This window comes from Tyto alba, unplaced genomic scaffold (genome assembly GCF_018691265.1).
Source record: "Tyto alba isolate M040663 unplaced genomic scaffold, T.alba_DEE_v4.0 Super-Scaffold_20, whole genome shotgun sequence".
NCBI lineage: Eukaryota > Metazoa > Chordata > Aves > Strigiformes > Tytonidae > Tyto > Tyto alba.
The window spans coordinates 3,002,249-3,029,905 of NW_024881283.1; the positions used below are offsets into that span (position 1 = coordinate 3,002,249).

The window sequence follows — 27,657 nt, forward strand, 5'->3', positions numbered from 1 at the left end:
GCCATTACTATGCCAGACAATGCTGGAGGGTTTCAGGGGCTGTCCAGGGGTATGCTCTACCTATCCTTCATGAACAGCAATAAGCTTCCAAGAAGCAAAGTCCTTATTTCTGGGGCTGGGCTATCCTTCAGTTTGTTTTGTTTAAGCATGGACAGTCCCAAAGTCTGCAGTAAAATTCCACTGCCTCCTCACATTGCAGTGAACTAGTGTATATAGTAACAAAGTTAATACACTTCCATACTGTATAGACAGATTGATACAACAGATAGGGAAGCAAATTTCCATAACGTCAGCCCCTACGTCTCTGCACCTGAGCATCAGGAGAGGTTTCTGCGCAGTGTAAGGATCCCAGCATGACCACGCTGGCGGGTGTGCTCCCTGCCCGCCGCCGATGCCCCCCAGCACCACCAGCGGCTCCTAACAGCGCTCCTGCGCCTCACCGGAGAGCCTGCAGGAGCAGCGCCCGGCTCCCCCGGGGAGTCTCCTTGTCAGGCCTCCCCATAAGCAGCCCCGGCCCACGAGCTTCTAACCCAGACGCCACCCGGGTGCGCGCCTTGCCCCGGCCCGCTGCTCCCCGCTGAGATGAGCCCGCCCCGCCCGCTCCGCCGCAGGGCCCCGGGCGCCGCTGCCCCCCACCCCCCCCGGCCCCGCCCTCCGTCCCCGAGGCTCCTCCGGCCGCCAGGGGGCGCCGCAGCGCGAGGCGGAGGGAAGGAAGCGCGGGAGCGGCGTGGCGCCATGGCGCTGCCCGGCGAGCTGTGGGCCGAGCTGTCGGCCGAGAAGCGCATCTTCTGCTCCGTGTTGCTCTTCTCCTGGGCCGTCTACCTCTGGGAGGCCTTCCTGGCGCACCGGCAGGTCGGCGGGGGCTCCGGCGGGGGGCAGGCGCCGCTGGGCCTGGCGTCACGTGGCGGGGGAGGCTGTGGGCAACGGTCGAGGCGCGGCGCCGGCTGCGGCCCGTGGGGGTGTTTGGCCCCGTCCCGGCCGAGGCAGCGCGGCTGTGGCGCGGGGTCAGCTCTGCCCGCCCGCGCCCCCGTGGGTAGGAGCGGCTTGCCGCCGGCTGTCCGAGAGCGGTCTGCGGGGGGGACGGGACCTGCCGTGTCCGGCCGCGGTGGGGGGCTCCGAGCCGGTGGCAGCCCTGCCCCAAGCGGGGCCCTGCCCCAAGCGGGGCCCTGCCCCAAGCGGGGTCCTGCCCCAAGCGGGGTTCTGCCCCCCTCGCTGCCGTGTCTGCTCACGCCTGCCCCCGCTCTGGAGCGCGGCTGATCTGCTGCGGGCCGGCTGCACCCCCTCAGGTGAGCCGCGGCGCTGCATCCCGACTGCTGCAGCGGGGCGGTAGGGGCGCTCACCCTCACGTCAGTGAGCTGGGTGAGGTCACGGAAGGATCTGAAAAGGGCGGGTGCGATGGGGTGACCAGCAGCCCAGCGGCCACCCAGCAGCTCGATCCTCCTCTCCCCGGACAGACGAGGGAGCAGGAAATGCAAAAATGAGAAAACTCACAGGCTGAAGTGAAGACAGTTTAATAAGCGAGGGAAAGAGGGGAAGAAACCTCTGCAAGTGCTGCAGAGGCAATTGTTCACCACCTCCCAAAAGCAGGCTGATGCCTTCTGGCCAGTCTGCAAGTAACAGCCACCTTGGAAGTCAAACCCTCTCCTGCCCCCACCCCTTTCTTCTCTGCTTCTGTTTTTATTGCTGAGTATAACATAGTACAGCATGGAATATCCCTTTGGTCAGCTCAGGTCAGCTGTCCTGCGTGTGTCACCTTCCACCCACTCACTGGGTGAGAGAGTGAGAGAGAGAAAGCCTTGACACTTCAGCAGTAGCCAGAATGCTGGTGTGTTATCAACGCTGCTTTGGCCACAGATGCAAACATACCGCTGTGCAGACTGTTATGAAAAAATGAACTCCATCCCAGCCAGACTTAGCACAGCTGGGGAAAACGCTGCTGGGAGGGCAGGGAGCAATGCTGCGTGCTCTCGTGAGCCTTTAGATCAGCGAAGCCGTCTGTGAAACTGCAGCCTGATACTCTGGGCAGAGGAAGCATGTATTTTAAAGTGACAAAGGTTAGGAGCTTTTCCTTGAGAAGGGGTAAATATTCTGAAACAAGATAAGGCAGCAGATGGTATAAGGACTTTATACGTTTTTAAAAATTTTTAAATGGTGAGTTGTCTACTGAAAACAAACTAGCACCTCATTTATGCACTCACATCACAGATATGTTTTCTGGTGGTTTCATAGTTTGAATGGGAGGATTGGTGTTTAGTTTCAAAGTGTGCTTTGTTGTTCTTGTGGTGCAGTAAGTCACATCTTGTGGAAAAATTAGTTTGTGTGATCTTTACGTAGTAACCATATTGGAAATAAATTAATAGGTAGTCAACTCAGTTTCTGGATATAACATAATAATTTTGCTTCAGTTTTATATCTAGAACTTGATAGAAAATGGGGATTTAGGGATATTTGTTACTTTGTGGGTTGGTTTTTGGTTTGTTTTTTTTCTTTTTAACTTTGTGGTGGCCCATGGGATCACGTTATGTGTTACTTTTAAATTGTATTTGTCTCCTTAAAAATACTGGATATAGACTTTAAGTTTCTTCTTCAATTTTTCAGAGGCGGGTGTATAGAACAACAACACATGTACCACGGGAATTAGGACAGATCATGGATTCAGAAACATTTGAAAAATCTCGTCTGTATCAGCTGGACAAAAGTACTTTCAGCTTTTGGTCAGGCCTGTATTCAGAGGTTGAGGGCACTGTAAGTACCTGAGCTACTCTAGCATTCATATAATACTTTTCATGTACTTAAAATGTGAAATATGTTGATTCTTAGTGATCCTGTGCAGCTGCACTGTTGGCATTCTGGTGTCTTACGTCAAACACTGAAATTTGGAGGGCCTAGGATCCTGTGTTTCTTGTTTGTGGCTGTATTTGCCATGTAAAAAGAAGGAATTTTTCAGACAGCACATAATTTCTCTTTGCAGTGCTGAGTCATACTGCAGTACTACAATGTATATTATATTATTATGTTTTAGTGACACAGATGACCTGGTACAGTTTCCACTACCAAATAATTAAGCAACCTTATAATTATTGTAAATCGTTACAAATACAGACCTTTTTCTGTGTTTGGAGGGTTGCAACTACTTTCATTTTTAGATAGAATTTAAGTAGACAGTAGAAAGAAAAGCCTGTGAGAACAGGAGTACCAATGGATACTTCTTAAGTGTAAGAACAATTATACTGGCAAATAATGTTCGCATATATGAAAAAAAAAGCCATTGAGTTAGAATAAAGTATTTATATGTGTAATACACAGTCAGTCTTGAGAAACGTTTTCTGATTTACTGCTGAAATGCACTTCTCATCAGTAGCACAGCTGGGTCAAATAGGAATCCTGAAGTGCCTGGCATTGCAAAATATAATTAGAGTATGATCTTAATAACATTATGAACTTAAGGAAGCAAGGTCAATTACAAAAGATAATGAAAATAGTATTGTAAAATAGTGTAAGTCATGTAACCGTATAGCTATGATGCGAAACCAGTACTTAAGAACTGTGACCCCTCTTAATTTTCACATTTCCTGATCTCTTTTGTGCAGCCTAATCTGTTCTCTGTTTCATTATGTATGAACTTGTAAAAATGTTGTTATATATGTGTCAGTGTAGCTGTTACATTCTTCTTGTTGGGCTTTTTGATATGCTGAGTAGAAAGAACTCAAGACCATTTTTGTGTGAATTCGAAAAGCTTCTGTTTTTGATTGACTTTTGAGTCCTTATTTAATTTGAAAAATTAAGCTGTCCCCCAACAGTGGGTTAGTGGACAGGGTGAGATGATGCCACCTAGCAAGCTCAACAAGTCAAAAGGTTCTGAAGCTTTATCTTGATTTCAAGAACTTTAGCCAAAACACCTTCCCTTGTTGTTTTTAAGGAAAAGATACGTGATTGGAATGAGCCTCTCTTGACACTGAATTTAGTGCCCTGCTTAACAAAGAGCCATATCAGCAGTCTTTGCTTATCTTCACCCACTATTGTTATGGTCCCCCACAACATTCTACCTCTCATTGGCGAGAAATGGGTTTGACAGATGGAATGTTAGATGGAGAAAGAACTGGCTGGATGGCTGAATCCAAAATGTTATAGCCAATGGCTCAACATCCAAGTGGAAACCAGTGATGTCCCTCAAGGGCCCATAGTTGGATTAATACTATTTAATATCTTCATCAGCAACATAGACAGTGGGACTGAGTCCACCCTTGGAAAGTTTACATGTGACACCAGGCTTAGTGGTGCAGTTGATACGCCGAAGGGAAGGGATGCCATCCAGAGTAACCCTGACAGGCTTGAGGAGTGAGCCTGTGCAAACCTCATGAAGCTCAACAAGGCCAAATGCAAGATCCTGCGCCTGGGTCAGGGCAATCCACAGCATCAGTACAGATAGAGGGATAAATTAATTGAAAACAGCCCTGCAGAGAAGGACTTGGGGATGCTGGTGGATGAAAAATGGGACCTGAGCTGACACTGTGTGCTTACAGCCCAGAAAGCCAACGGTATCCTGGGCTGCGTCAAGGGAAGTGTGGCCAGCAGGTCGAGGGAGGGGATTCTCCCCATCTGCTCCGCTCTCATGAGACCCCACCTGCAGTGCTGTGTCCAGCTCCGATGACTCCAGTGCAAGAAGGACATGGACCTGTCAGAGCAGGTCCCCAGGGGGCCACAAAAAGGATCTGACGGTTGGAACACTGCTCCTGTGAAGAAAGACCGAGAGAGTTGGGGTTGTTCAGCCTGGAGAAGAAAAGACTCTGGGGAAACCTTCTCATGGCCTTTCAGTACTTAAAGGAAGCTTATAAGAAAGATGGAGAGAGACTGTTTACCAAGGCTTGTAGCAACAGGACAAGGCACAGTGGTTTCAAACCAAAAGAGGGTAGGTTTAAATTGGACATATGGAAGAAATTTTTTACAATGAGGGTGGTGATACACTGGAACAGTTTGCCCAGAGAAGTTGTGGATGCCCCATATTTGAAAAATGTTCAAAGTCAGGTTGGAAGGAGCTTTGAGCAACCTGATCTAGTGAGAGATATCTCTGCGCGTGGCAGGGAGGCTTGTACCAGATGATCTTTAAAGGTTCCTTCTGACCCAAACCATTCTGCGCATCTGTGATTGTGCCTATGTAGGAAAAGCATGGCCTTTCCTTTCTCTCGTGACCTTTTCTTTCTGTTTTGTCCCTGTTACTGTAATAACAGGTCCACAGTGATTTTGGCAGCTGATGGATCTGTTAAAGAACTTAATGCATCCAGCTGTCTTCCACACCTAAACCACAAAACCCTGGTGCTTCCTAAGCAGCAGTCAAAACCAGTTGCTAAGTCATCTTAGCTTCTACATTGTTCCACTATTTCCACTGTGATGGTGATGAACAGCTGGGGAACAGCTGTGTCTCTAACTGCCACTGCTGTTACCAAATTGATTGTGCTGCTCTGCTTTTTGTGTTGCAGTGACACTGATGAACAAAAGCCAAGGGAAAAAAACAAGGAATATGAGAGTTAAAGCTCCCAGCTAATTAACTGAGCACTGGCCTGATTAAGCAAGTCTCAGTGCAGTCAGCTGAACTACTGTATGCCCATATTCTACTAGTATCATCAATCGTTTTCATCTTCTGAACAAGAAGTTAGTGTCCCTACTTTGGCTTGATGGGTTGTGGTCTTGGGATTCCATATCCCAGAACTTCTTGAATTTGGGATTGGGAGTGAGCTGTCCCAGGACAGTTGATAATGGGCCTGCAAGCTATCAGATGTCTTTGTCTGCATTCGCAGATCTGCTACAGGGGTTGTAGAGCTTTGTTGAAGCAAAGTAAAGCGTGCAAGTCCAGTGGCTCCTACATCCCATTTCTTCATTATGACTCCATTAATAGGTTTTGCTTAGCTAGAGCTAAATAATCTACAACCATATAGTTTCCCTGATACCCAGTCACTCCTGTGGAGGTTTTCTTCATCAAGTTCTGTAGACCGTTTTACATTACTTCTCTTGGTGCTGGGCATTGGCTGGGCACTTCCTTCTTTGCAGCATTGCCGTGGGCTTTTGAAAGGCTGCCAATTTTAGAGTTTTCTTAACGAATTTTATGTTAAAGTTTCAAAATTTGTGTTTGAACACTTCGGTCCCATTTGGAATGATTTAAGGGAAGTATATCATAGCCAGCTGTGAGCTTTGGAAGATCTCCATAGCTAGTCCTCTCTGCTGCTCTTGTGTTTAGAATTCTTGTCATTGAAACACATTTAAAACTGTGTTCCTTGTTGACACACTTCTTATCTTCCCTTCTCCCTAGGAAAGAACACCCTCAGGTTTCTCTGATTATTTTGTTCCTGAAAAGGGAAAATTACACTTGAATGGAAATTTCACTCCCTCATCCCCAGCCCATTGTCATCCCAGGACAAGAGGTTTTCTTGAAAAACTAGGAGTTGGAAAACATCCTTATGGTACCTTTTTTTTTGGTATGTTTTAAAGATCAGGAAAAAATCTAGGTAGTAGCACTTTCCCAGCTGCACTAGCTGGTCTAAAAAAATAGACAATCTTGGCAGCATGTAAAGCTGCTTCTGGTCAGTAATGTCAGCTAACTGTACACTGAAAAGATAATACAAACTTGAATAAAGTTCAGAGCTGAATGTTAGCAGCTGGAGCACTCTGAGTGATAAAGTACTCATTACCTTTGGTAATCCCAATGGTAGGATATCCCAAATCCAAATGGTAGGAATAGAGAACTAGCATGATTGTTTTTGAGATAATAGTTTGTGAAATCATTGAGAACTTCCAGCTGTGTATCATGGATTTAGCAGAGACACTGAGTATCCAGCTCACTCTAATCTTCTGTTTGCTGCTGCTAATACCTATAGACTTGATTTGCATCTTAGATTTTGAGAACTTGTTCTCAGCTGTATTGAAGTCTGCTGGCTTCACTTCAGACTTGAAGATGAGCTCATGTGTCCAAAAAAACTTGTTCCACTTACTGTGATCAACCTAATAAAAAAATGACATAATGTGCAAACCTTTTCCTGCATCCCCTTATGCTGTCGTGGCTTCAGAGTATTTCCCAATAGGAAAAATACCTCTGGTCTGAAGTCTGCAGCAATGGTATGGTTGTAACTAAGGCCATTATTGCTCGTTAGATTTCAGACAGCTTCTTCATACAGTCTTCATTCCTAAAGTGAATTGTATGAGGTTCAACAAGGCTGAGGGCTGGGTCCTGCACTGGGGTCACAACCACCCCACACAACGCTACAGGCTTGGGGAAGAGCGGCTGGAAAGCTGCTGGGCAGAAAAGGGCCTGGGGGTGTTGGTGACGTCCAGCTGAAGGTGAGCCAGCAGCGTGCCCAGGTGGCCAAGGAGGCCAGTGGCATCCTGGCTCGTGTCAGGAATAGTGTGGCCAGCAGGGCAAGGGAAGGGATCGATCCCCTGTACTCGGCACGGGGGAGGCCGCACCTCGAAGAGTGGGTTCAGTTTTGGGCCCCTCACTACAGGAAAGACACTGAGGTGCTGGAGCGTGTCCAGAGAAGGGCAATGAAGCTGGTGAAGGGTCTGGACCACAAGTCCTACAAGGATCAGCTGAGGGAACTGATGGTGTTTAGTCTAGAGTAAAGGAGGCTCAGGGGAGACCTTATTGCTCTCTACCACCACCTGACAGAAGGTTGTGACAAGGTGGGTGTTGGTCTCTTCTCCTAAGTAACAACTGATAGGACATGAGGAAATGGCCTCCAGTTGCACCAGGGGAGGTTTAAATTGGATATTAGGAAAAATATCATCACTGAAAGGATTATCAAGCACTGGAACAGGCTGCCCAGGGAAGGGGTTGAGTCACCATCCCTGGGGGTATTTAAAAAACCTGTAGATGTGATACTTAAGGACATGGTTTAGTGGTGGACTTGGTAGTGCTGGGTTAATGGTTGGACTCTATGATCTTAAGGGTCTTTTCCAACCTAAATAATTCTATTATTCTGTTGTACAATCAAGCTGATATCCCTGATGTGTGGGGTCTGTGCAGCTTCTTCTATACATATATGTGATGATGAGGTATCTCACCTTTCTATGATGTTGAGCTGTGTCTTTCTATTTCTCAGAATCTCTCCTGGGATTATCAGATTTCAGCAGAGCTAAAGTGATGTGGCCTCCACTGTTTAGTTTTGCCACTTCCTAAACTGCACCCTTTATTGGCTTTGGGAATTGTCTGAACTTGAAAGAGGCTGTTATGGCTAAAGTTGATGAAATTGGATGACAGTTTTGCAACATTTTGCTTTTAGTAGGTAGAAGTGTGATTCATTAACCTAGCAAGTTAATTGAAGGGGAGAAGCTGTGTTAAAATTACTAGTATGCTTTGATTTATTTCAGCCATTAATTATGTGGGTTTCATTTTAACTAATAAGTAGTATCAACATTGTGCTAATAGCCCTCTTTGTTCAGGGATTGGTATTTCTGGGATTTCCAGCTCTGAAACTTACAGGTAGCCTGCAAAGGAGCAATATGCTTGCTTTGGTCCTTTCCATTTCCTGTTAACACTCAAAATGCACCCTAATAGTTATGTTAGAAGAGTAAGCCTTTTCAAAATATAGTAGATAAAAACCTGGTACTGTCCATACTGGAAGGCTACCTACTTGAAAACTGATTTTTATATATAGTGATGCATCACTTGCTAAAAAAGTAAATGTGAAACATTTGGAAGTCAAGCTGTTTAACAAACATTACCAGCCCCCTGCCTTGAACTACAGCTAGCAGTTGCTTCAGTAGCTCCGTCTCAAGTGTTTCTTTGATGATGGTGTGTCCTGAGTAGTCCACAAGTTCCTTGACAACCCGTATGGCAGAAGGCGTTGCAAAGCAGGCACAAGGAAGAAAGCATGAAGCTTTCTTGAGATGGTTGAAGCAGCACTAATACTGAAAGTGAAATTACAGCCTTATTCTGAATGCCTTTCTTACAGCAGGGAATGCAGGTAAGACTATCCCAGAGCAGTTGCTGATTCCTGCATATTCCTCCTAGAGATGGTATGTCATACAACCATAGGGCAAATGAGTTTTAAGGTCTTCTGAAAAATATGTCTTATGTCTGAGCCAATATACCAGCAAAGTCTACAGTAAATAGGCCTAGAGATACTCTAGTATTTCCCAGGGGGGAAAAAAAAAATCAACAAACAAAAAACAAACCAAACCAACCAACCAAACAAACAAACTTGACCTGATCTCTACTTCTGTAAAGTAAAAATGACCCATTGCCAAATATTCCAGTCTTTCTTTATGTGTTGTTAAGATCAGAGTGGGACAAAAATCCAAATTATAAAACTTTTCTCATTCACCCTTAAAAGGTCCTTATCATGATGAAATTTTAGTAGAATAAGATGACAGTATTGCCTTTGTAGTATGTGTTTTTGTTTTCAAGGTGATTCTTCTCTCTGGAGGAATTCCTTTTCTCTGGAATCTGTCTGGTCAGATCTCTGGTCGTGCTGGGTTTGGACCAGAATATGAGGTAAGCAGTCTTTAAACTTTAGTGAAAATGTTTGGTCCACTAACTATACTGGTACAGTAATTTTTATTTTTAAGCTTGCATTTACTCAGTGAGATTTAACAAGAGGTACAATATAGTAAAAATAACAGATATTTTCTGCTGGACACAATGATTGGGTGAGTCTGAGAACTGATAACAGTATGTGACTTTTAAATTAGCTTACTTAATGAGAACAGCCTTGTATGTTAAAAACATACAAGTCTCAAAGCTACTTGAGTCAAACAAGGATGTGAGTTGGGGTTTTTGGGTGCTTTTTATTTGGGTGTTGTATTTGTTACTAATCCTAGATGTGCTCTTCCTGCACAATAAAAGGGTAAGAAATTTGAGGCTACTGCTTATGTTGTTTTTGTGCTGTGCATGAGGCATCTATCCAACTCTTGTCCCAAATCCTTAGCTTTTATTTAAATCTGTTTCATCAGTATATTTTTTTCTTTTACATAGTGAGCTAGTCCAGTGATCAGCAGTCTAATCATCACAAGCATGTTATTTATGTGAATTTATCTAGCTTCATCTTCTAAGCAGTTTCAGTTAAACCACTGACATAAAATCCGTTTTTAACAACCAGAATCTTAATGTTAGTACAGGTCAGTAAATATCAGAAAATTTTTTTGTTTTTTTTCCAGATTGTTCAGTCATTGGTGTTTCTGCTGCTTGCAACACTCTTCAGTGCAGTGACTGGTCTCCCATGGAGTTTATATAACACATTTGTCATAGAAGAGAAACATGGCTTCAATCAACAGGTATTATAGATGGCACACTGACCTAATGTCTTCAGTATGTTTGGTTGGTTAGATGGACCATTATGTCCATCTCTGTGCCAAAGATCGTTACTTTTGGGAACATTTCTACTTGCACTGCATAAAAGTAAGAACAATGACAGTTTGTGACTGTTGCAGAAGTACCCATGCTGCACCAGGATGTCTCTGTGTGAGTCCATGCCTCTGAGCAAAGAGAAGTGTGTATTCTATCAGTGGAACAAAGAGCACTTCATACCTCAGCTATTCATTTTTGCATGAACTATTTTTTGCCCTTCATATGCCCTTCATGAGAAGGCTGGGTCGCTGCTTGACAGGGGTCATTCTGATTCATGGACACTGAATAAATGAAACAAAGCCGAGAAATTACTTTCTTTCTCATCTTATTTCACTTACTGATTTCTCTTACTAAATTAGAGAATTCAGCTCTTCATTTGTACTTCTATTAGGAACTTACTTAATATCAGCCCTGGCTTGCTTAATTTCTCCACCAACTTAGTTTAACTTGTTTCAGTATCTGTTTCTCATGAGATCAGATTTTTGTTTTGGGAGAGGAACCTCAATCTGGGACACATCATTAGCCATTTCATGCCAGAGCATAAAACTGTTTTCTGCTTTTGTTGTCTACAGTACTTTCTGTTCCAAGTCTACTAGGAGGTGGGGTTTTTTTTTACAGTATAATGAAATTAGATGTGTGGCAGTTCTGGGATAAAGCTGTTTGGTTCATTTTAATAAGGGTAGAGATGCTCTGGTGTTTGCCAGTTTCATCTTGAAGTTTCTATGGAGACAGCAAGAGTGAGATAGACATAAAGAAGTGGAATCAGTTTATTTCTAAACTCAATATATTCCTGGTAAATTGAAAAATTGATGTTTCTTAATCCTTTTTATAAAACAAGAAAATAAGTGAGAAAAAAAGCTCTAAAAACAATGATCCAGTTTGCACCCTTTCTCAATCATCTTTAAAACAGAAGTGTGTAGATCCTGACATATTCTGTATTATTTTGGTTCATGTCAATTATTTAGTAGCCTACTATTTTCTTTTCAGGGAAGTCCAACTATGAAAATTCTCACTGCAGTTTTGCCTTGACATCTGTGTGTATTCCTGGAAACTGCAGGGCTTGTTTGGTTCCCTTCCCCCAGCCCCAATGTTTGGATACTGTGCCAATGGCAGCTCCTGCCCCCCAGTCTTTGGGAAGCAAATCTGAAGATTGTTCTAGTTAGTCATAAGCCTTGAGCTTGTGAGCAACTCAGAACTTTTTATACTGCATTTAGCTCTGTAATCTTACAAAAAGACCCCATGCTTCTAAAAATGTACGTGTAACTCCTAACAATCACTGTTTTCTCTCACCAGCAAGTAAATACTTACTGGAATGATGGTGCACACGGCCACTTATATCCTAGGTGATCTTGAGGCATAGTTCTGGAGATCCCTTTCTTTTCTGCAGACTTTACAGTGATCATACTGGCAAGCTAACATCCTGCTCTGATTAAGGGAAGAAGTAATCTTCCCGTGTTTCCAGAGCATTAGTCAAGCAATCTTTTCTTTAGGGAATACCTGTTTGATGGATTTTGTTTGTTCTCTGGCTGTCACTTCTGTAGTCCTCAAAATTGTAAGGGCTGGCAAAGTCCTGATTCTTGCAATGTTTTTTTGCCCTGGCCTAGCCTAGACATCCTTCTGACATTCAGAATCCTTAACTCTGTATTAAAAGCCATCTTTCACTGTTGTCTCTCATGACAACCCAGAGTAGTCACATCAGGCCTGCACCTTCATTGTCTTTTCTACCTTAGTGAGGAGTAAGTTCCATCTTGGTGCCAGATCTGCAAGCCCTTTATGTCCAGGACACAGAAGTCCAAAGGCTGTCAGTATTAAGCACTAGAATCAGAGCAAACGGGCAGACTAGCTGATGGATGGGTAGCTTGACTTGTTCAGGTCCTACCTCTGTGCAGAAGCAGCAGAGGGTCAAATACTGAACAGCTCAGCCTTCTTTCAAACTGTCTTGAGAGCTTGAAGAATCCATGTGGTTTCTTTGTATACTCTAGGGAGGGTAAGGAGGATTCTGGGTATATCCTCTGAACATTTCCTCCGGGGAGCTATGCTCTCTGGGTGCTTCACTGTTGTCAATGTAAGCATTGCGCCTAATCAAATGAGAAAAGGAAGACTTGGCACTGACATCTGTGGGGGGTGTAAAGTGCTTTATTGAGCTATCTGAATGATGTCTTCTACAAAGTTTTTTTCACTGCAGTGGTCCTCATGCCAAGAACTGAAGGCTGAGTCCATCTCCAATCCATTTTGGGGTACCAAATGTCTTGCAAACACAATCAAATCTCCATCTTCCATTTCAGACTGGTGGGCTAGGTCCTTTAGTGAATGAGCCAAGTTCACACCTGGTAGCAGCCCAGACTTTGGAATTTCTAACAGTGATTCTCAAATGATCTTCAGATACTCTTTCTTCCATGGGAGTGGCTTGCTGAAAATGAGGATTTCTCTTGAAGTCACATCTGCCTTAGGAAGCAGGAAAGAGGTGGGGCAGAGATGAAAGATGCCATGCAATTTTATAGCTCTACTCCTCCTAGATTGTGGAGCTGGAAGTAAAGAAAGAGTTAAAATGAAAACTTGAGCTAAATAGGTTGTAGTTGACATGTTTAAGAAAGTCCAGTGGAAACACCACTGGCAGCATGTTTCTGCTCTTCTAGGTTATATTAAGTGACTGTTTCCTCAGATGTTAACTAGCTAAAAAATGAAAAAACTATGTAACAGGCCTTTTGCTGTCTGATCTGAGAAAGTAATAAAGGAAGAACACGCTGTTGCTATTTTATTTTCTCTCTCCTGGTTTGTACCAGTTTAAGAGTCTTGATCAAATGGAAACAATTTTTCCTTTGTCCAGGATGACACACAGTTTCTTTCATGCTTCTCCATAGTGTTTTTAGGAAAGGAACACTGCCTCATGTGAATGAGAGCCACAAGTCTTGCTTTTCTAGTTACAGAACTGTTTTGCTGGAAAAGGTAGCCCACAGTACCTGGGGATATTAAAGGCAGGCAAGGAACAGTATCTTCTGGAGGGCTTCATTTGTAAGGGCGTATGTTTATACAGTTCTGTTACTGCTGACACTAATGGTTGCTTAGCAGGAGTATATCACCAGGGTGCTTGTTCACTGCGTGACCAGAGTGAATATGTCTGCATAAAGAATAGTCTAAAAATGTGGATTTATGTCTGATTTGTGTTATCAGTAGTCATGGAAGTCTGAGGTGTCTATCCAAATTCTTGCCCCACATCCTTACTTTTTATTTAAATTTGCTTCACCAATATTTTTTTTTCTTTCCAAACAAGTTTAATATCTTTAACATAGTATGGGCTTTTTAATACAACCTTGTTGGGAAGGATCTTTACATAATAACCCCCTCGTTTCCGTGCCTTGCAGATAGCTGTAAGTACTGAAGTAACAATTCCAGAAAGAACTAGCTGGGTGTCAAATCATGCTGCAGAGTCATTAGATCAGATTCATTCAGGTAGCGTTATTTGAAATTTCTAGTGCTTCTATTAAATTTATTCTAATTTTAAAACCTGACACAGCTACATAAGTAATAACAGCATGTCAGTGGAAGCTTGCATTAAAATGCCTAATAAATATCTAAAACTCTTTAGTAGGACTTCTATATATTTCCAGTTAAGACAATCAGCTTAATGGTAACTAAAAGTTAAGATGAATGGAGGCAACTGTTCAAAGACAAAATATTTTACAGTAGCTATGTTTCTTTGAGTTTCCTATTCTCTAAAAAAATCCTATAATGTCTAGGATATAGATTGGCAAAGGAATTAAGGGACAGATAAGCTTAAATTTTTCTTTTCTCCTTGAATGAAGTATACATGTGTAACACAAAGTAAGGGTTTGGGTCAGATCTTACTAAGGAAGAGTGCATCTGCATGGCTTGGAGTCCATGTGGATGTAAAGAGCCACAGCTACCAGGAGAGGAGATGAAAAGGTTCTTCCACCTTTTCTTAACTGACTGATTTCCTTATCATGTTAGTATTGCTGTTTTGTGATTTGTCTTTTTTTGTTTCTTTGCATCCACTGAAGTAATCAGTTCATTAACCCCTGTGGCACATCAATATTTACATTGAAAATATCATTGATATGCTTTCTTTACAGACGCTGGGATTTTTTTTTAAGGATGCTATCAAGAAGTTTGTCGTGACTCAGTGTATTCTGTTGCCAGTGACATCCCTTCTGCTTTACATTATTAAAATAGGGGGAGACTACTTCTTCATCTATGCCTGGCTCTTCACGCTAGTTGTTTCCTTGGTGAGTATGAGAATGTGTTTGGGCTTCTTCCAAATGCTAGCTTACTTTCATGGTACAGTGTGCTGAGGTTTAAAAACATAAGTAAAAGTAAATGGGAGAAAAATATAAATCTCCTGGGGATTTTAGTGTCTACAAACTTTAACAGTGTATCTTGCTCTCAGTGTACTTGTTCATGAATAATAGCTCATACCAATTGTCCACATTAATGTGATACCTTATATTTTATCTATTTAATACTGGAGGATCTTCATCACTTGAAAAATAAGCATTCAAAAAGCTTCAGAATACATATTGAAAATACAGCATTATGGTGATAGGTTTTCCTTCTTAAATCTAGAAAAGGCACAAGGACAACTACCAGCAGTTTGGCAAGACAGGACAGAATGTGCTTTGGTCAGTAATGTTTCCGTTGGGCTTTTCTTACAGGTTATCAAACACCAATTTTCAGTTGGATTGCTTTGTATTGAGAGGAGTAGCAGTCTTCCATTTCTGTAGCTGTTTTTATACACTGAATTGGTAACTAACATTTTTAGGGCTTATATTAAAAGGAACTTTTTGTATACATCATAAGGATTTGATGTTTTCTATTGTTATGATAAGATCCAAGGTCTGTATTACAGAATCACTGAATTAAAGAAGTACAGAAGTAGTGTTGTATATGTTAATTAATTTTTAGATTAAAAGAGCACCTTAACAAGTAAAAGAATTATTGCATTACAGTAATGTAATAAAGCCTGCCACATTAGCCTAACAGTAAATTTGGATCAATCAATTCCTAATTCATGTGTTAAGTTTAGACTTTCTGGTTGAACTGGAGTGCATCACTAAGAAAATTTTTAGGAATATGTGGGTAGGAAATCATGATTGTTTTCTTTCTTAAGCTTCTTTTTCATGACTTAAGTGTTGCTTTTTATTTTTTCTTTTCCTTCTCGCTATTGCTTCTAGATGCAGATCACTTTTATTCTTGTATTTTCAATTTGTCAGCTTTCTTGATAAAGAAATGGCCACATTTGTACAAAAACCATAACACTTCATGGGAGGCCATTGCAATTAACACAGGAAAATCTTATTTCCCACTTAATATATCCAGCAGCTGCACTGACTTTCTCAGACATAGCAATGTGGAAGGAATTGTGGCTCAGTTTAAATCATGACTGTAAAGTCATGTTTTTATGGGATACAGATCTCATTATCTGAACTGTATTTGTTGCTTACTTGTATTTTTGCTTCATTGAAACCTTACGTGTAACTGAAGTAAAACCTGTGTGGATTAGAGGATTTCTGTATGGCCACTAATTTTGGCATAGTGCAGTTACCAGTGATGTGTTTCTGAGGAATTCAGTGACAATAGTAGGGTAGCAGAAGTCCTCTACTCAGGTGGTAAGCCTAGCTTATAGTTGCTACTTTGAGTTCTTTCAAGCTTTTTTTTGTTCGTTGTCTTAACTGTACAGTGTTTCCTGTTGTCTTGTTGTGCTGGCTACTGCTTTCAGTAGTCAAGGTGTCCTTATGTTCTGATATTTTTTTTGTCTCTGAATGTATTCTGAAAAATCATAGTCTCAGAAGTGTCAGTTCACGTGTATTGAAACAACTGTTACAGAAAGATTTGTGCAGACTCTGATCAGTACTTCTTAAAGAATTCTTCTTTTTCTTCCAAGCTTTGATCAGGAGTATACTCTTAAATCATAATTCAGCATTTAAGCTACTGCTCTGTCAACCTGAGTGAAACAGTCCATACTTACAAATTATTCTAGTGTAGCTTTATTATTTGCAAAATGGGGGAGATATTAGTTCCTCATGTGATATCCAGTTCATATTTTAAACCTTTAGTCTTAAAGGCTTTAAAGACTTGCTTTTTCATAGAAGGATTAAGCAGAAAAAAAACCCAGTCATTTCAGGATTGAAGGAAGATACAGGATTTTCTGAAATGGCCTGCCCTCATTTGTAACCCAAAAGTGAAAATTTTTTTCCTTACCTTCCTTTATATACCAGTCAGTGACTGCTTTTCTTTGAAATGTATGTTGTAAAAGATGCTATAAGTTCTCATATGAGAAACTTTCTGAATGTCCATTTTATAGTCTTTATCGAGCAAATTTAGTAGAAAGAGATGTAGGTGCATAGTACCTAGCACTAAATTTCAAGGTGAGAACCAGAACATACTCAGCTGATACTACATTTCTTTCCCTGTCACTTTCCTATCACGAACTAGTGTTTTATTTTTGCTTTGCCTGCCCCTTCCAATTGAGCTGTCCGTGTGTATTTTTTTTTTTCCTGAGATTTTACAGATACTTTAGAAACTGATAAAACAGGGGTTGGCCTGTCTTTTACACTGTGTCAGAGCTACAGACTCCTGTACTGAAAGATGATGTAACAAGATCGAATGGCTCACTCTTCCCCTCTTCTCCTGCCACCATCTTCCCTCTCCTTAATTTTTTTTTTTTTCCTGAGGATTAAGTGAATGCCTAGACAGATGGTGTTTTCAGGTGTCTTGCTACCTCATAATGTCACTGCAGTTTTACAGGGTGTTGATCAGCGTTTGAGGCTTTATGTGTAGGTTTGAACAGTCTTTGACATGCAAAATAACCTTGAGAGCTGTTAGATTTACCCTTTAGAGTTCAGTTTAGGGAAAAATTCCACTTGTAATCACATTCCATAACTGTAATAATAGTTAGAGTTGCATCCTTCTTCCAGTCTGTTATGTCTGCTGATATCAAAGGATTACACAAAGATCAGAGGTAAAAACTTAAAATTAGTCCACGTATACTGCATAGTCTGAGACATTTTTCTGGACTGAAACAGGCAGCTGATTTCTACACTTGCTGCAAAATATTTGCAGTGGTTTAAACTCTTGTCTTAACAGTTACAGTAAAAAAAATAACTTTTATTTTCTAGTGATGTTTCATATTGGTGCCCTCACTTGCTATGACTTTGGAAAAGTCAGTTTCACTAGTTTCAGATTTCATTGGACCTTTCCAACAGAGCAGATACTTTCCAAAGTCAAGGGACTTGTTTTCAATGGAAGAAAACCTGTCAAGATAACTTCGAAGTTAATGTTGATGTCCATTTGCTTCTCATGTCCCGTTCCTTTTACACTAATGAGTACTTGAACTTTTATTCAGTCCTTTTCTTTAAAATAAATATATAAAAATCACTTTGTAAAGATTCAGAGTTTGAGGGAAGGGAGTTGAGCTTTCCTTCCCATCACAGTGTTATTCCAGTCCTGACTCCCTCATCTGGGCTGCATCTGCTGCCAGTTTGAAGAGATGCAGATGCATTGTAGTGATTTTGGGGACATGGCTGTTAATCGCTGTAGAACAGAGGCATTGGGCACCTCTTTAATTCTGCGTACAACTGGGAGAAGGGGAAGAAAATAGGGGACATGAAATTTCTTGCCTGTTTCAGACCGTGGCTTTGCAAGTTTGCAGAAATTTGAAGAGGCGGGACTATCTCCTGGTTCAGACAGCTCTGCTGCTCGTTATGAAAAAGTTCAGAGCTTTCTGGTAGCGGTGAAGTGGGTAAAAGTGACAGCCCATCACTGATAAAACCACTGCTTCTGCAGGTTGATGAATTGTCAGAGCAAAAGCACTGTTTACACCAATTCTGCTGAGGACTGTAGATTGTAGATTAACCTGCCACCATCCCCATCTTGCTGTTGAATTGCAGTCAACAGACTAGGTAGTTGTCTTCGTAGATGGAATGACCCATAGAGAGCCTTGCTATAGATCACAATTCATTACAGGATTCTGCTTTATCATGTGTTTTTTCTGAAACTGTGCACTCTTTTTGTACTTACTGATTCTCTACCCTGAGTGCACTAAACACACATTTGTATGCCTTATTTTTAATATCTGTATGTGTTTGCAGGTGCTTGTTACAATCTATGCAGACTATATTGCACCTTTGTTTGATAAATTCATTCCACTTCCTGAGGGAGAGCTCAAGCAACAAATTGAAACAATGGCAAAGAGCATTGACTTCCCACTGACTAAGGTGTATGTTGTTGAAGGTGAGAAGTTTTTAACAAAAATACTATAATTTTGAATTTGTGGGTTTTTTGCTTTGACTGTGGATGCTGTAGTAGAGCAGTTGCTTATATTCCTCAACTATTGTAATAATTGTGAATGACTATCATTTTCCCTTTTTTGCCTTGAGGTCAGAAAAGTGAAGCTGAGTGTACAGCCTTAACTCAGCACCTTTTTGGAAGCATTGTCTTGGCTCTGTGGAATGGAAATACATAGCACAGTCAGAAATGGAAACAGCATTCAAGATTCCAATTTTAGAACTTTAAACCAGAGGGAAAAAGGGTTTTTTAATCTGTTCTAGTCTGTTTAGTATTAACTGTCTCAAAGTCCTTGGTGAAACAGTTGAAAAAGATATGAAAGTTAAAAACATCTATTCCTTCTTAAAGTGCTCACATGGATGGTTTCTTATGGTATGGCTGGGTGGACTCACGCCTTCTACTTGAGACTGATTTTTTCACTTTCTAGTAATGAATTTATTGTTTTAGGTCATGAAGTATAACATGGAGCATGCCAGCTGCCATGTCACTTCCCCTCCACTTCTGTGTTCATGGAGCACCTTACTGTTTGACATTTTCACTGTTACTCATTTTGTTTCCTTATGAACCTGATTTCAGGGACCTTCCCAAATTTTGTTTTAGTTTTGTGCCCCACCTGTGAGGGTCAGAGGTGTTTTTGTTGCCTTGGTGAAAGCAGTATGAGATGGCATAAAGATCTGAAATGGTAGTAGTATTTTGTTGTAAGAGAGAGTGATGAAAGTTTTATCTAGCCTGGAAGCTGTGGCTTTCATAACTTTGGGCTGGCCATATGCAGCCAGTGCTCTGCCTCAGTGCAGCCAGGAAGTACTACTATTGATATACTTGGGTCTCAAGAAATTCCTCTCTTTCCTAATGAAGTTGAAGCTTTTCAAGCTTGAGAGTCAGTACAGAGGCTTGCCCAACAGGCAAGTTTTTCCCATATGCATAGCTGGCTGTTACCTGGCTTTTAACCATGGTGAAAGTCCTATGAGTCACTTGTTGGTACTCTCATGCCTGTGTAGTGCACTACTGCATCGGCTTCTTCAGCATGTCTGCATTTAGTGGCAGTGATCTGCAGTGGAGGGAGGCTGCCAAACCCCCGTTTTCTTTCCTGGCATCCTTAAGAGTGTTGAACCAGCACCATTCCCTTCTGACATGGGGGACTGGATGTGTGAACATCTTTTTGCCAGTGTTTTTCTGCACTCTGTCTTGGCTTTTCCCACTCCAGAACTGACTTCTTGTGCAACCAAGTCCTTTCCTTTCAGGGTTCATTCTGCAACAGGCAGATTACAAAGGTTCCTTCTCTACCAACACTTAGCGAAGGTGAAGTTTTCTGATACATATATGGAAGGGAACACTGCTACCCTGTGGCTGTTCAGATTTCTTCACTGAGAAGGGACTAGATGCTGAGGCTTCATTCTCTGACCAGCCTCTTCCTCTGTTGACCTGTCTTGGTTTGGTGCTGAAGGTTACCATGACCGTACCATGGGCTGGCTTGCAATACAATAGTGGATATTCTGTGCCTTAAGGAGTTTATGCAGCTCATACATTTATAGTGAGAGTTGAAGGCAAATGCCTTCAACTTGAAGTATCTTTTGTTGTAAAAACTAGAGCAATCCACCTCTTCTCTCAGAGACCTCTTTCAGTCCTGATGTTGCAACAGCTCATGTCCATAGGCAAAAATAGGCAAAGTTTTAATAGCTGCTTTGATCTAGACATATTTTTAATCAACTGAAATCATCCATGAAAGTAGATGAGTTTCTTGGCCCCAAGTATATTCATAGTAGAAACAGTCCATGATTCACTTGATCTAGATAAAAGATAGCTGTAAAAGTTACCTATTTCAAACACAAATAATTTTGAGGGACTGCCTGATACCTCTGTAGTTCATCTCTTCATGTTTTTCTTACCTGTTTCTAACATCTTCATCCCTATCTGTTTCGAATCATCTTTGCTGGCACATTGAAAGAACTCTTAACCTATTCGTCATGGGTCCTTTGCCAGGAGGACAGCAGAATTCTATGCAGAATGCTCTTTCCACTCTGAACCTGAAATTGCAGTAGAAATTGCTTTTCTTCTGGATATTAGCTGTTCAGATGACTGCTCTTATGTTCTGAGTGATTTTAGTGATTACATGTTACAGATTTAAAAAATGAATTCTCTACTACAGTCAGTAAATGAGATCATCATCACTTAGATCATTTTAAAATATGCTTCAACCTGCAAACTCATTTGCTTGAGTTTGTTTACCATTCATTTGGGGACTTTGAGAATTCCTTTGGAAAAATCTGTTCTGTGTAACATTGCATAGTCTTAAGTGCATGGGATTATTCAAATCATGGTCTTTAATGTAAATTTTCCCCATCAGGTTCTAAGCGTTCTTCTCACAGCAATGCTTATTTCTATGGATTCTTCAAGAATAAGAGGATAGTACTCTTTGACACCCTCCTGGAGGATTATTCTGCATTGAACAAAGAACCAGCAGAAGGAGAAGATGGTGAGAATGAAGATACAAAGTCTAAACCCAAAGTGAGTTCATGTTTGGTTTTCGTCGTGTTATTTACATTAACTTCTTGGTGAGATACTCTCTTGTGTTTTCTGAATGTATTTTAAATGTCCTGAGTGAGATGCTAAAACCCAAAACATAATGACTTCAACACCAAAGTACCAAGTGGCTCGTTGGAATTTCTGAGGTTGTATGAGTGGTGCAGATAGCAACAAAGAGACTGTGGAAATCCACAGGGGTTTTAGCAAAACATTGGTTCCCTGCATGTAATAAATAGGCCTTCCTTGTAAGTGTTTGAATAAGGGATCTGTTCAGGATTTTAGCTCGTGCTCCTTCTCTTGGGACTGTCACACAGAAGCTTCCCTTTGTAGGAAATGCTTTTGACTATCAGTGTGTCATTCATGTGCCTTGTACCAAAAAGCTTGTGTGTAGTAAAAGAAGCACACACACATACAGATTCCACATGTGCATCATCCCCCACCCTGGTCAGAACAGTATGGTGGCCTTTCATTGTCCTGTCCACTGATGTGCAGCTGCACATCAAGAGCCTGCCAACGGCTTTCTGCTTTCAGCTTCAGGAGATTGTAGGGATAGTTAAAACTGATGGAATACTTTCTGAAGAGCCTGAAGGAGTAATTCTGAGAAGGATGTGTCTCATGCAGCCTAGGGTTAGGCCAATGTGTATAGATTGTTCCTCAGTCTAGCTTGTTTCTTGTAAATGCGTTGGTGGAATTCTTTTCATCCATGGTTTGATATGGCATACTGCAGAAGTAGGTGATAAGAGAAGGGGATTTTGAGCTCATCTGCTCTAGTCATAATGAGAATGTGTTCCATTTCAACAGGTTCATCATCCATGTTGTCAATACACAAGCCCACATGCTTGCTTCTGACTTGCTGATGTACCTTTGAAGGTACAGCTCTCCATCTTTGATAAAGATAGCTTTAAGGCTGTCGTGGCTTTTGTTGCAGAGGACAGGGATGTTGTCATTCATTTTTAAAGGAACAGTAGTGCCTTCAGAGGGAGGCTGTATGTTGAGTGTTGAAGGAAGTAGGGAGAGGACTTTGCTCTCAATTCTCCATTGAAAGTCTGTGGCTCTGAATGTCTGCTTCCATTGTCATGCCTTTTCTTGAGTAAAGAAACAGGATGAGATCAAGGGAGGGTAGGAGAGAGTTTGGAAAGCAAATCTTCCAGCATTCTTCTGTTGTCTGAAAAGCAGATTTGTGCCCGGCGTGCAATAAATCAATTCCACACCTCAGTGTTTATTCAGTGTTTATAATGTGTTTATTCAGGCCTGGGTGCTTAGTGGACTTTCCACAGGTCAAGCACACCAATAGCAAGTTTTGGTGCTTCTTTTATGCACAAAAATCAGAGGTTAGTACTTTTTCAAACACGCCTACTAGATACTGATTGGTTAGTAATTTACATACAGTTATATTACTGCTGATACAATATTTCTGCTACTACGCATGCTCAGGGGAAGGGTCTTGACCTGAGCAGGGGACTTTCGATCTGTGGGTGTGGTTTTTAGTGTTATAATGAAAGTAGCCCCTTTCAGGACGCTTTAAAAGTTAGTTTCATTGCCAAGTTAATCAAAGAGTCATTTTGCCAGGTTGTCAAATAACTCATCCTTAACACAGTCAATCCTGGATATTCTCATTATCATCCAGGATGTTCTGCCTATTTTTTGAAGCTTTGGAGGTCAAAGTCTATCCTTTACGAATTCCTTATTGCTAATCAAGGTCATCTCAACCATGCTTCAAAGTCTCACTTGACCAAGCTTCAGAACCTCATAATTGTCTGCATATGTGTGGTAACCATGGCTACCAGCAAATGTGAAGTATACTATATTGCTTCCAGGTTTGTATAGGTGTATCTGCATACTTAGAAAGAAGAGAACACCACCTTATGGTAGAAATCATATTGAACTTAAAAGTTTGGGGTTTTTTTTGTAAGTATCCTCTTGAAAAAGACTCAATAAGAAATTATATCTGTGTATCTGCTGGTAGAAGGGAACAGCCTGATCTAGGGACACTAAAGTGCCTAGGAATTAACAAACTAATAAGTAAGAAATTTATTCATTTGTATTCAGTCATATCTGATAGTACTTCTGCTTTGTTATTCCCTCAGAATAAGAAACAAGGATGTAAAAATGAAGAAGTTCTGGCTGTACTTGGTCATGAATTGGGTCACTGGAAACTAGGTCACACTGTCAAAAATATTATCATCAGCCAGGTAAGTTACGATACTGGTGGCTCTCCTAGAGCATTCTGTAATTATTGCTATTTCTAAATGCCTGCTTCCAGATTTGTAAATGTACAGTCACAAAATATACTTATGCTCTGCAACAGTTGATTTGAGTTTTTTTTTTTTTTTTTTCCCTTTGGTGTACCTACAGCGAACATGCACTAGCCTTTGTATCCCCTCCTTGCTCCATCTGGTTTGGTAGAAGGCATGTGTTCTGCCAGTTTAATTCATCTCAGCAGCCTCCTGAAGTTGAGACACGTTTTTCTTGCTCTAGAACACTTCTTCCTTGTCTGTTTGAATCTCAGCCTTCTCTGAAGGTCCCATCCCTGTGCTAGGGATAGGATTGGATGTATCCTGTTTCCTAGCCTGCATTGGTTTAGGTGTTTGTCATTATCTGAGAAAGCTATGTGTCCGAGAGTTTACATCAGTCTTGGTCCATGGAGAGCTGAGAAGGAATGTGATTGAGGATTATGAAATCTGACACAGGAGGGCATTCTTATTTATACTTTATTCTCATACCTCGTGCATTGATAAAGGTAAATATTGTGCCATTCTTGGTGCATGCCCAAATGGGGGCCCAACCTTGCCTTTGAAGAAAAGGAGCCTGATGGTCTGTTCCCTCCTGCATATGCTTCTGGGTATTGCACAATACAAGGGAATTCCTCCCCCAAACCTTCCACTTCAAATTCTTTTACTTTCAAGGCACAGCTATGTGCCTTCTGTTCAGTTACCATCAGCAGTCTACTGTATGCTTTGGTGTAGATCTATCTTGTTCCCCAGATATCACTCATGCTTCTTTTCTCCAAGTTCCCAGCCCTTTTTCTGTTTGTTTGTCTTAGCTGACCTCCTATGTACCTTCTGTAACTCCATCATGTCTTTCTTGAGATGTGTGCACCGTTTGAGGAATGCTGTTCTGTTCTTTTTCTAAGGCTATTCTCAAGTTTTTCAGGCTATAAACATCACTGTCAAGCTCCTGTTTAAGAAAATCTTTCCTGTTTCCACACTGGCTTTGTCTTACCCATGCAACTGAATGCTTCGGTGAGGTCCTTCTTGCTTTCTGCTTTAAGGCAATTACTTTACAATTTCTGACATCAGTGTTGATCCCTACTAACAAGTATTATGATGCTTTTGCCACTCTGCTAACTCAAGTATCTTTTGTCTTTGGATTCACTTTCTAGATACTATTGTTTTGCAGCAATAGGTAGATTTTCTCTTCCAGAAATTTTCACAAATTCTTCTGAAATGTCTTCTACTTTTTCTGTTGATTGTTTGCTGTCACAGCCATCCCTCTTTTTTCTGTCCCATGTGTTTCAATGGCAAGCAATATTCTGGCACCTTCCACATTACTCTAAAAAGACCAAACAGCCACTTGAATGGATTGAAAAGGTACTAATCACCTTCTCTAGAAAACTTGGTAAGGCAAGATCCTGCCTTTTGCCTCTGAAAAGCCAGGCAAGCACAAAGCTTGGACCCAGTAATGCATGGCTTAGATGGAAGCACGGATTGTTTCCCGAAATAAAAGTATGACACAGCATAGACACATTTTGTTTGGTTAATTCCAAAGAGATGGATTCTACCTTGTACTCCCCCCTCACTTATCTTGTCTTCTTGCCTTTTCATCTTCCTTTACTACTTAGACTTTTTTTTTTCCTCTCACTGACAGAAAATAGTGTTTCTTTACTGCATGCATTTACTGAGAGCAGGTAAAGGCCAGCTGTTTGTTCCTCTTTGTATATTAGTTCTAAAGTAATCTATTTGGGTCTTTGTTCAGTGGCATTTCTATGCAAATCTGTAATATGAATAGGCCATGTTTTTGACTTAGATGAAAAATTCATCTTAATCATGAATGTTGTTTCCTTGCTCTAGATGAATTCCTTCCTCTGCTTCTTCTTGTTTGCTGTGTTAATTGGTCGAAAAGAACTATTTGCTGCGTTTGGTTTCTATGACACCCAGCCTACCCTGATAGGCTTGATGATTATTTTCCAGTTCATTTTTTCACCTTACAATGAGGTAAATTGTTTTCAAAACATAGATGCTGAAGTATCATCCTATTTAAATGATGATTTTATTTTGACTGGGCGGGAAAGTGAAGTTTTATAGGGGCTCTTCCTGGTATCTCATTTCAATAAATAGGCTTAGTGCTCCATGTTGGGCAAGACTCCCAGTTTCAGGTGTGGCCTGGGTAAACCTTAGTGAGATCATTCTAAAGCCACATTGATGTGTGGATGTGGGAAGGTAGATACGGTAGTATTTACTGATACTGTAAGAAACTTGCAGAGAGCTGAATTTTAAATTATTTTTTAACATATTTCTCTTCACAGGTTCTCTCATTTTGTTTGACTGTATTAAGCCGACGATTTGAGTTTCAAGCAGATGCATTTGCCAAGGAACTTGGGAAAGCTAAAGACCTATATTCTGCTTTGATCAAGCTAAACAAAGATAATCTAGGATTCCCTGTTTCTGACTGGATCTTTTCAATGTGGCATTACTCCCATCCGCCCCTTTTAGAAAGACTTCAGGCCTTGAAAGATGCAAAGCAAGAGTGACAGGAATCATTGTTGGTTCGGAGACAGTGCTTCCATCTCAGAAGCAAAGTTCAGAGCTGCTTTTTAATTTCTTTTTAAAAATGGATAATGCCAATTAAGTGCAATGTTAACAGCACCACAGATCCGAGAATCCTGAAACAGGTATTAAATTATGAATTACTTTTTAAAACAAAAATAAAACTGTGGAACTTAAGTTAGAAAAAATACTGGATGAAGACCTTCACCCCAAACACTGGCTTTTATCTCCATATCATAGTATATAGTTGTAAAGGGAGAAAAAATTACAGACTTCAAAGCACCTATTTCTTCAGTTTGTGTATGCCTTGAGCATTGCTTTTGGTCCTTTTCCGATTCTCAGTGTTCTGTGAACTTCCCTTTGAGTGACTTGATTTCTTGTATAATAATACTTGTACTCACCAGTCACTGTTTTGAGTTTTAAAAAGCTGAATGCAAGTACAGGCCTTTCTCCTGGATTCATGTCTGTCATAATTTAAAATGCTACTTAATAAAACCTTTCTCTGAAGTGTGGGAAGAAGAATGAATTACAGCTGAGGAAATGTACTATGGCTTCCTTGAAAACGAGCATTAGTCAGTATTTAGTAGCATTATAGTGGGATTAGGCTCCTCCTCCACTGTGCTGCTGGGGGTGTGGAAGGATATTACAGAGAATCAGAACAGGATGTGTATGTTAGAGAAAGTTGCTGAGTCTCTGTTCTTTTCCCTTTTGCCTGTGAGCATAATGGTTAACAGCTTTTCCACGCCTCAGTTCCTCCATTTCTGTTGTCCTTTGGCTAAATTTTTTGTGTGTATGGAAGTGTCCAGTTGCTCAGACAGTATATCAGAGCCAAACATTAATTCTGAGGGGTTTGTCCTCCACTCCATGGAGGATTTTCCACTAATAGGAATCCAGCTGAAATAGCAGTGCTGGAATACTTTAGAAAATATTCCTTGTCGTTGTTCTGATATAAATAGCCCAAAACACAGTTTGTTCATACAGGTTAGTGATTGACAAAGTGGGTAATTGCAGAAATGGCTTCTGCATTGATTATCTCAGACTTTTCTGATGAAAGGTGGAATTAAATTCATTTTTGTTGAAATAAAGGAAAAAGTTATATATACACTTGTATGTGCCATACAAATGAATTGGACCATACTGAATGTACATACTTCATATAAAAATCAGATTTTTTTTATCTGTGGTAAATTACAGAGCTCTGTCAGCTCTGCACAAAAAGAAAAGAAGTCAAAGTAAATTCTCATTGTTTCAGATGTCAGAGTATTCTCAGAGACTTTACTGTTAGCTTAAATTTGCTTTTCTGATCATAGGGAAAAACGCCTTATGAGATGATGTCTCAAGTGCAACAAGATACAAGATGTTGCTGGAAGCCCTTTGTATGCCTTATTCTAAGTGTGTTTATACCCTAGCAAATATGAAGCTATACTGTAGATATGGACTTAGGAGACAGTTTTACAAATATGGGGAGCCTATATTTGTCATGTTAACTGCATTTAATAAATGACCCTCAAAAATAAAATGATTAACTTAAATCTGTCAATTCAGTAGAGTAAATAAATGTATCGGGTTTTGAGTTGGTTGGTGTAAACCTATGGAAAACATGTTAAATGTGCTCTGAGAAAACCATTTGTCTCACCCCTTAGGTAAAACATATACTCAAAAATTAATTCTGTGGCTATTTCAGAAATTTGGCTAAATGCAAACAAAAGTAGAATAAAGCGGGATAATGAA

The 27,657-nt window shown here is 41.0% G+C and overlaps 1 protein-coding gene across 2 annotated transcripts; it reads left to right on the forward strand.

Moving 5' to 3' along the window:
- The first annotated feature begins 687 nt into the window (after positions 1–687).
- ZMPSTE24 (zinc metallopeptidase STE24) lies at positions 688–27,466 on the forward strand. 2 transcript variants are annotated; one of them, XM_033004083.2, is made up of 10 exons: positions 688–852; positions 2,599–2,745; positions 9,398–9,484; positions 10,147–10,263; positions 14,428–14,580; positions 18,442–18,583; positions 20,982–21,142; positions 23,248–23,352; positions 25,231–25,374; positions 25,686–27,466. In XM_033004083.2, exons 1-10 carry the CDS (start codon positions 736–738, stop codon positions 25,908–25,910), a joined length of 1,398 nt encoding a protein of 465 aa, XP_032859974.2. In that variant the 5' UTR covers positions 688–735; the 3' UTR covers positions 25,911–27,466. The 2 variants fall into 2 exon arrangements, with proteins under 2 accessions (XP_032859974.2, XP_042649641.1); XM_042793707.1 differs by lacking the exon at positions 688–852 and adding an exon at positions 2,130–2,151.
- The last annotated feature ends 191 nt before the right edge of the window (positions 27,467–27,657 follow it).

What these genes read in the sequence shown, in the direction of transcription:
- ZMPSTE24 (XM_033004083.2), top strand. Translation starts at nt 736, where the DNA reads ATGGCGCTGCCCGGCGAGCTGTGGGCCGAGCTGTCGGCCGAGAAGCGC. An exon ending in ATTCAGAGGTTGAGGGCACT is followed by an intron (nt 2,746 to 9,397) that starts GTAAGTACCTGA and finishes TTTGTTTTCAAG; the next exon opens with GTGATTCTTCTCTCTGGAGG. An exon ending in AACATGGCTTCAATCAACAG is followed by an intron (nt 10,264 to 14,427) that starts GTATTATAGATG and finishes CTTTCTTTACAG; the next exon opens with ACGCTGGGATTTTTTTTTAA.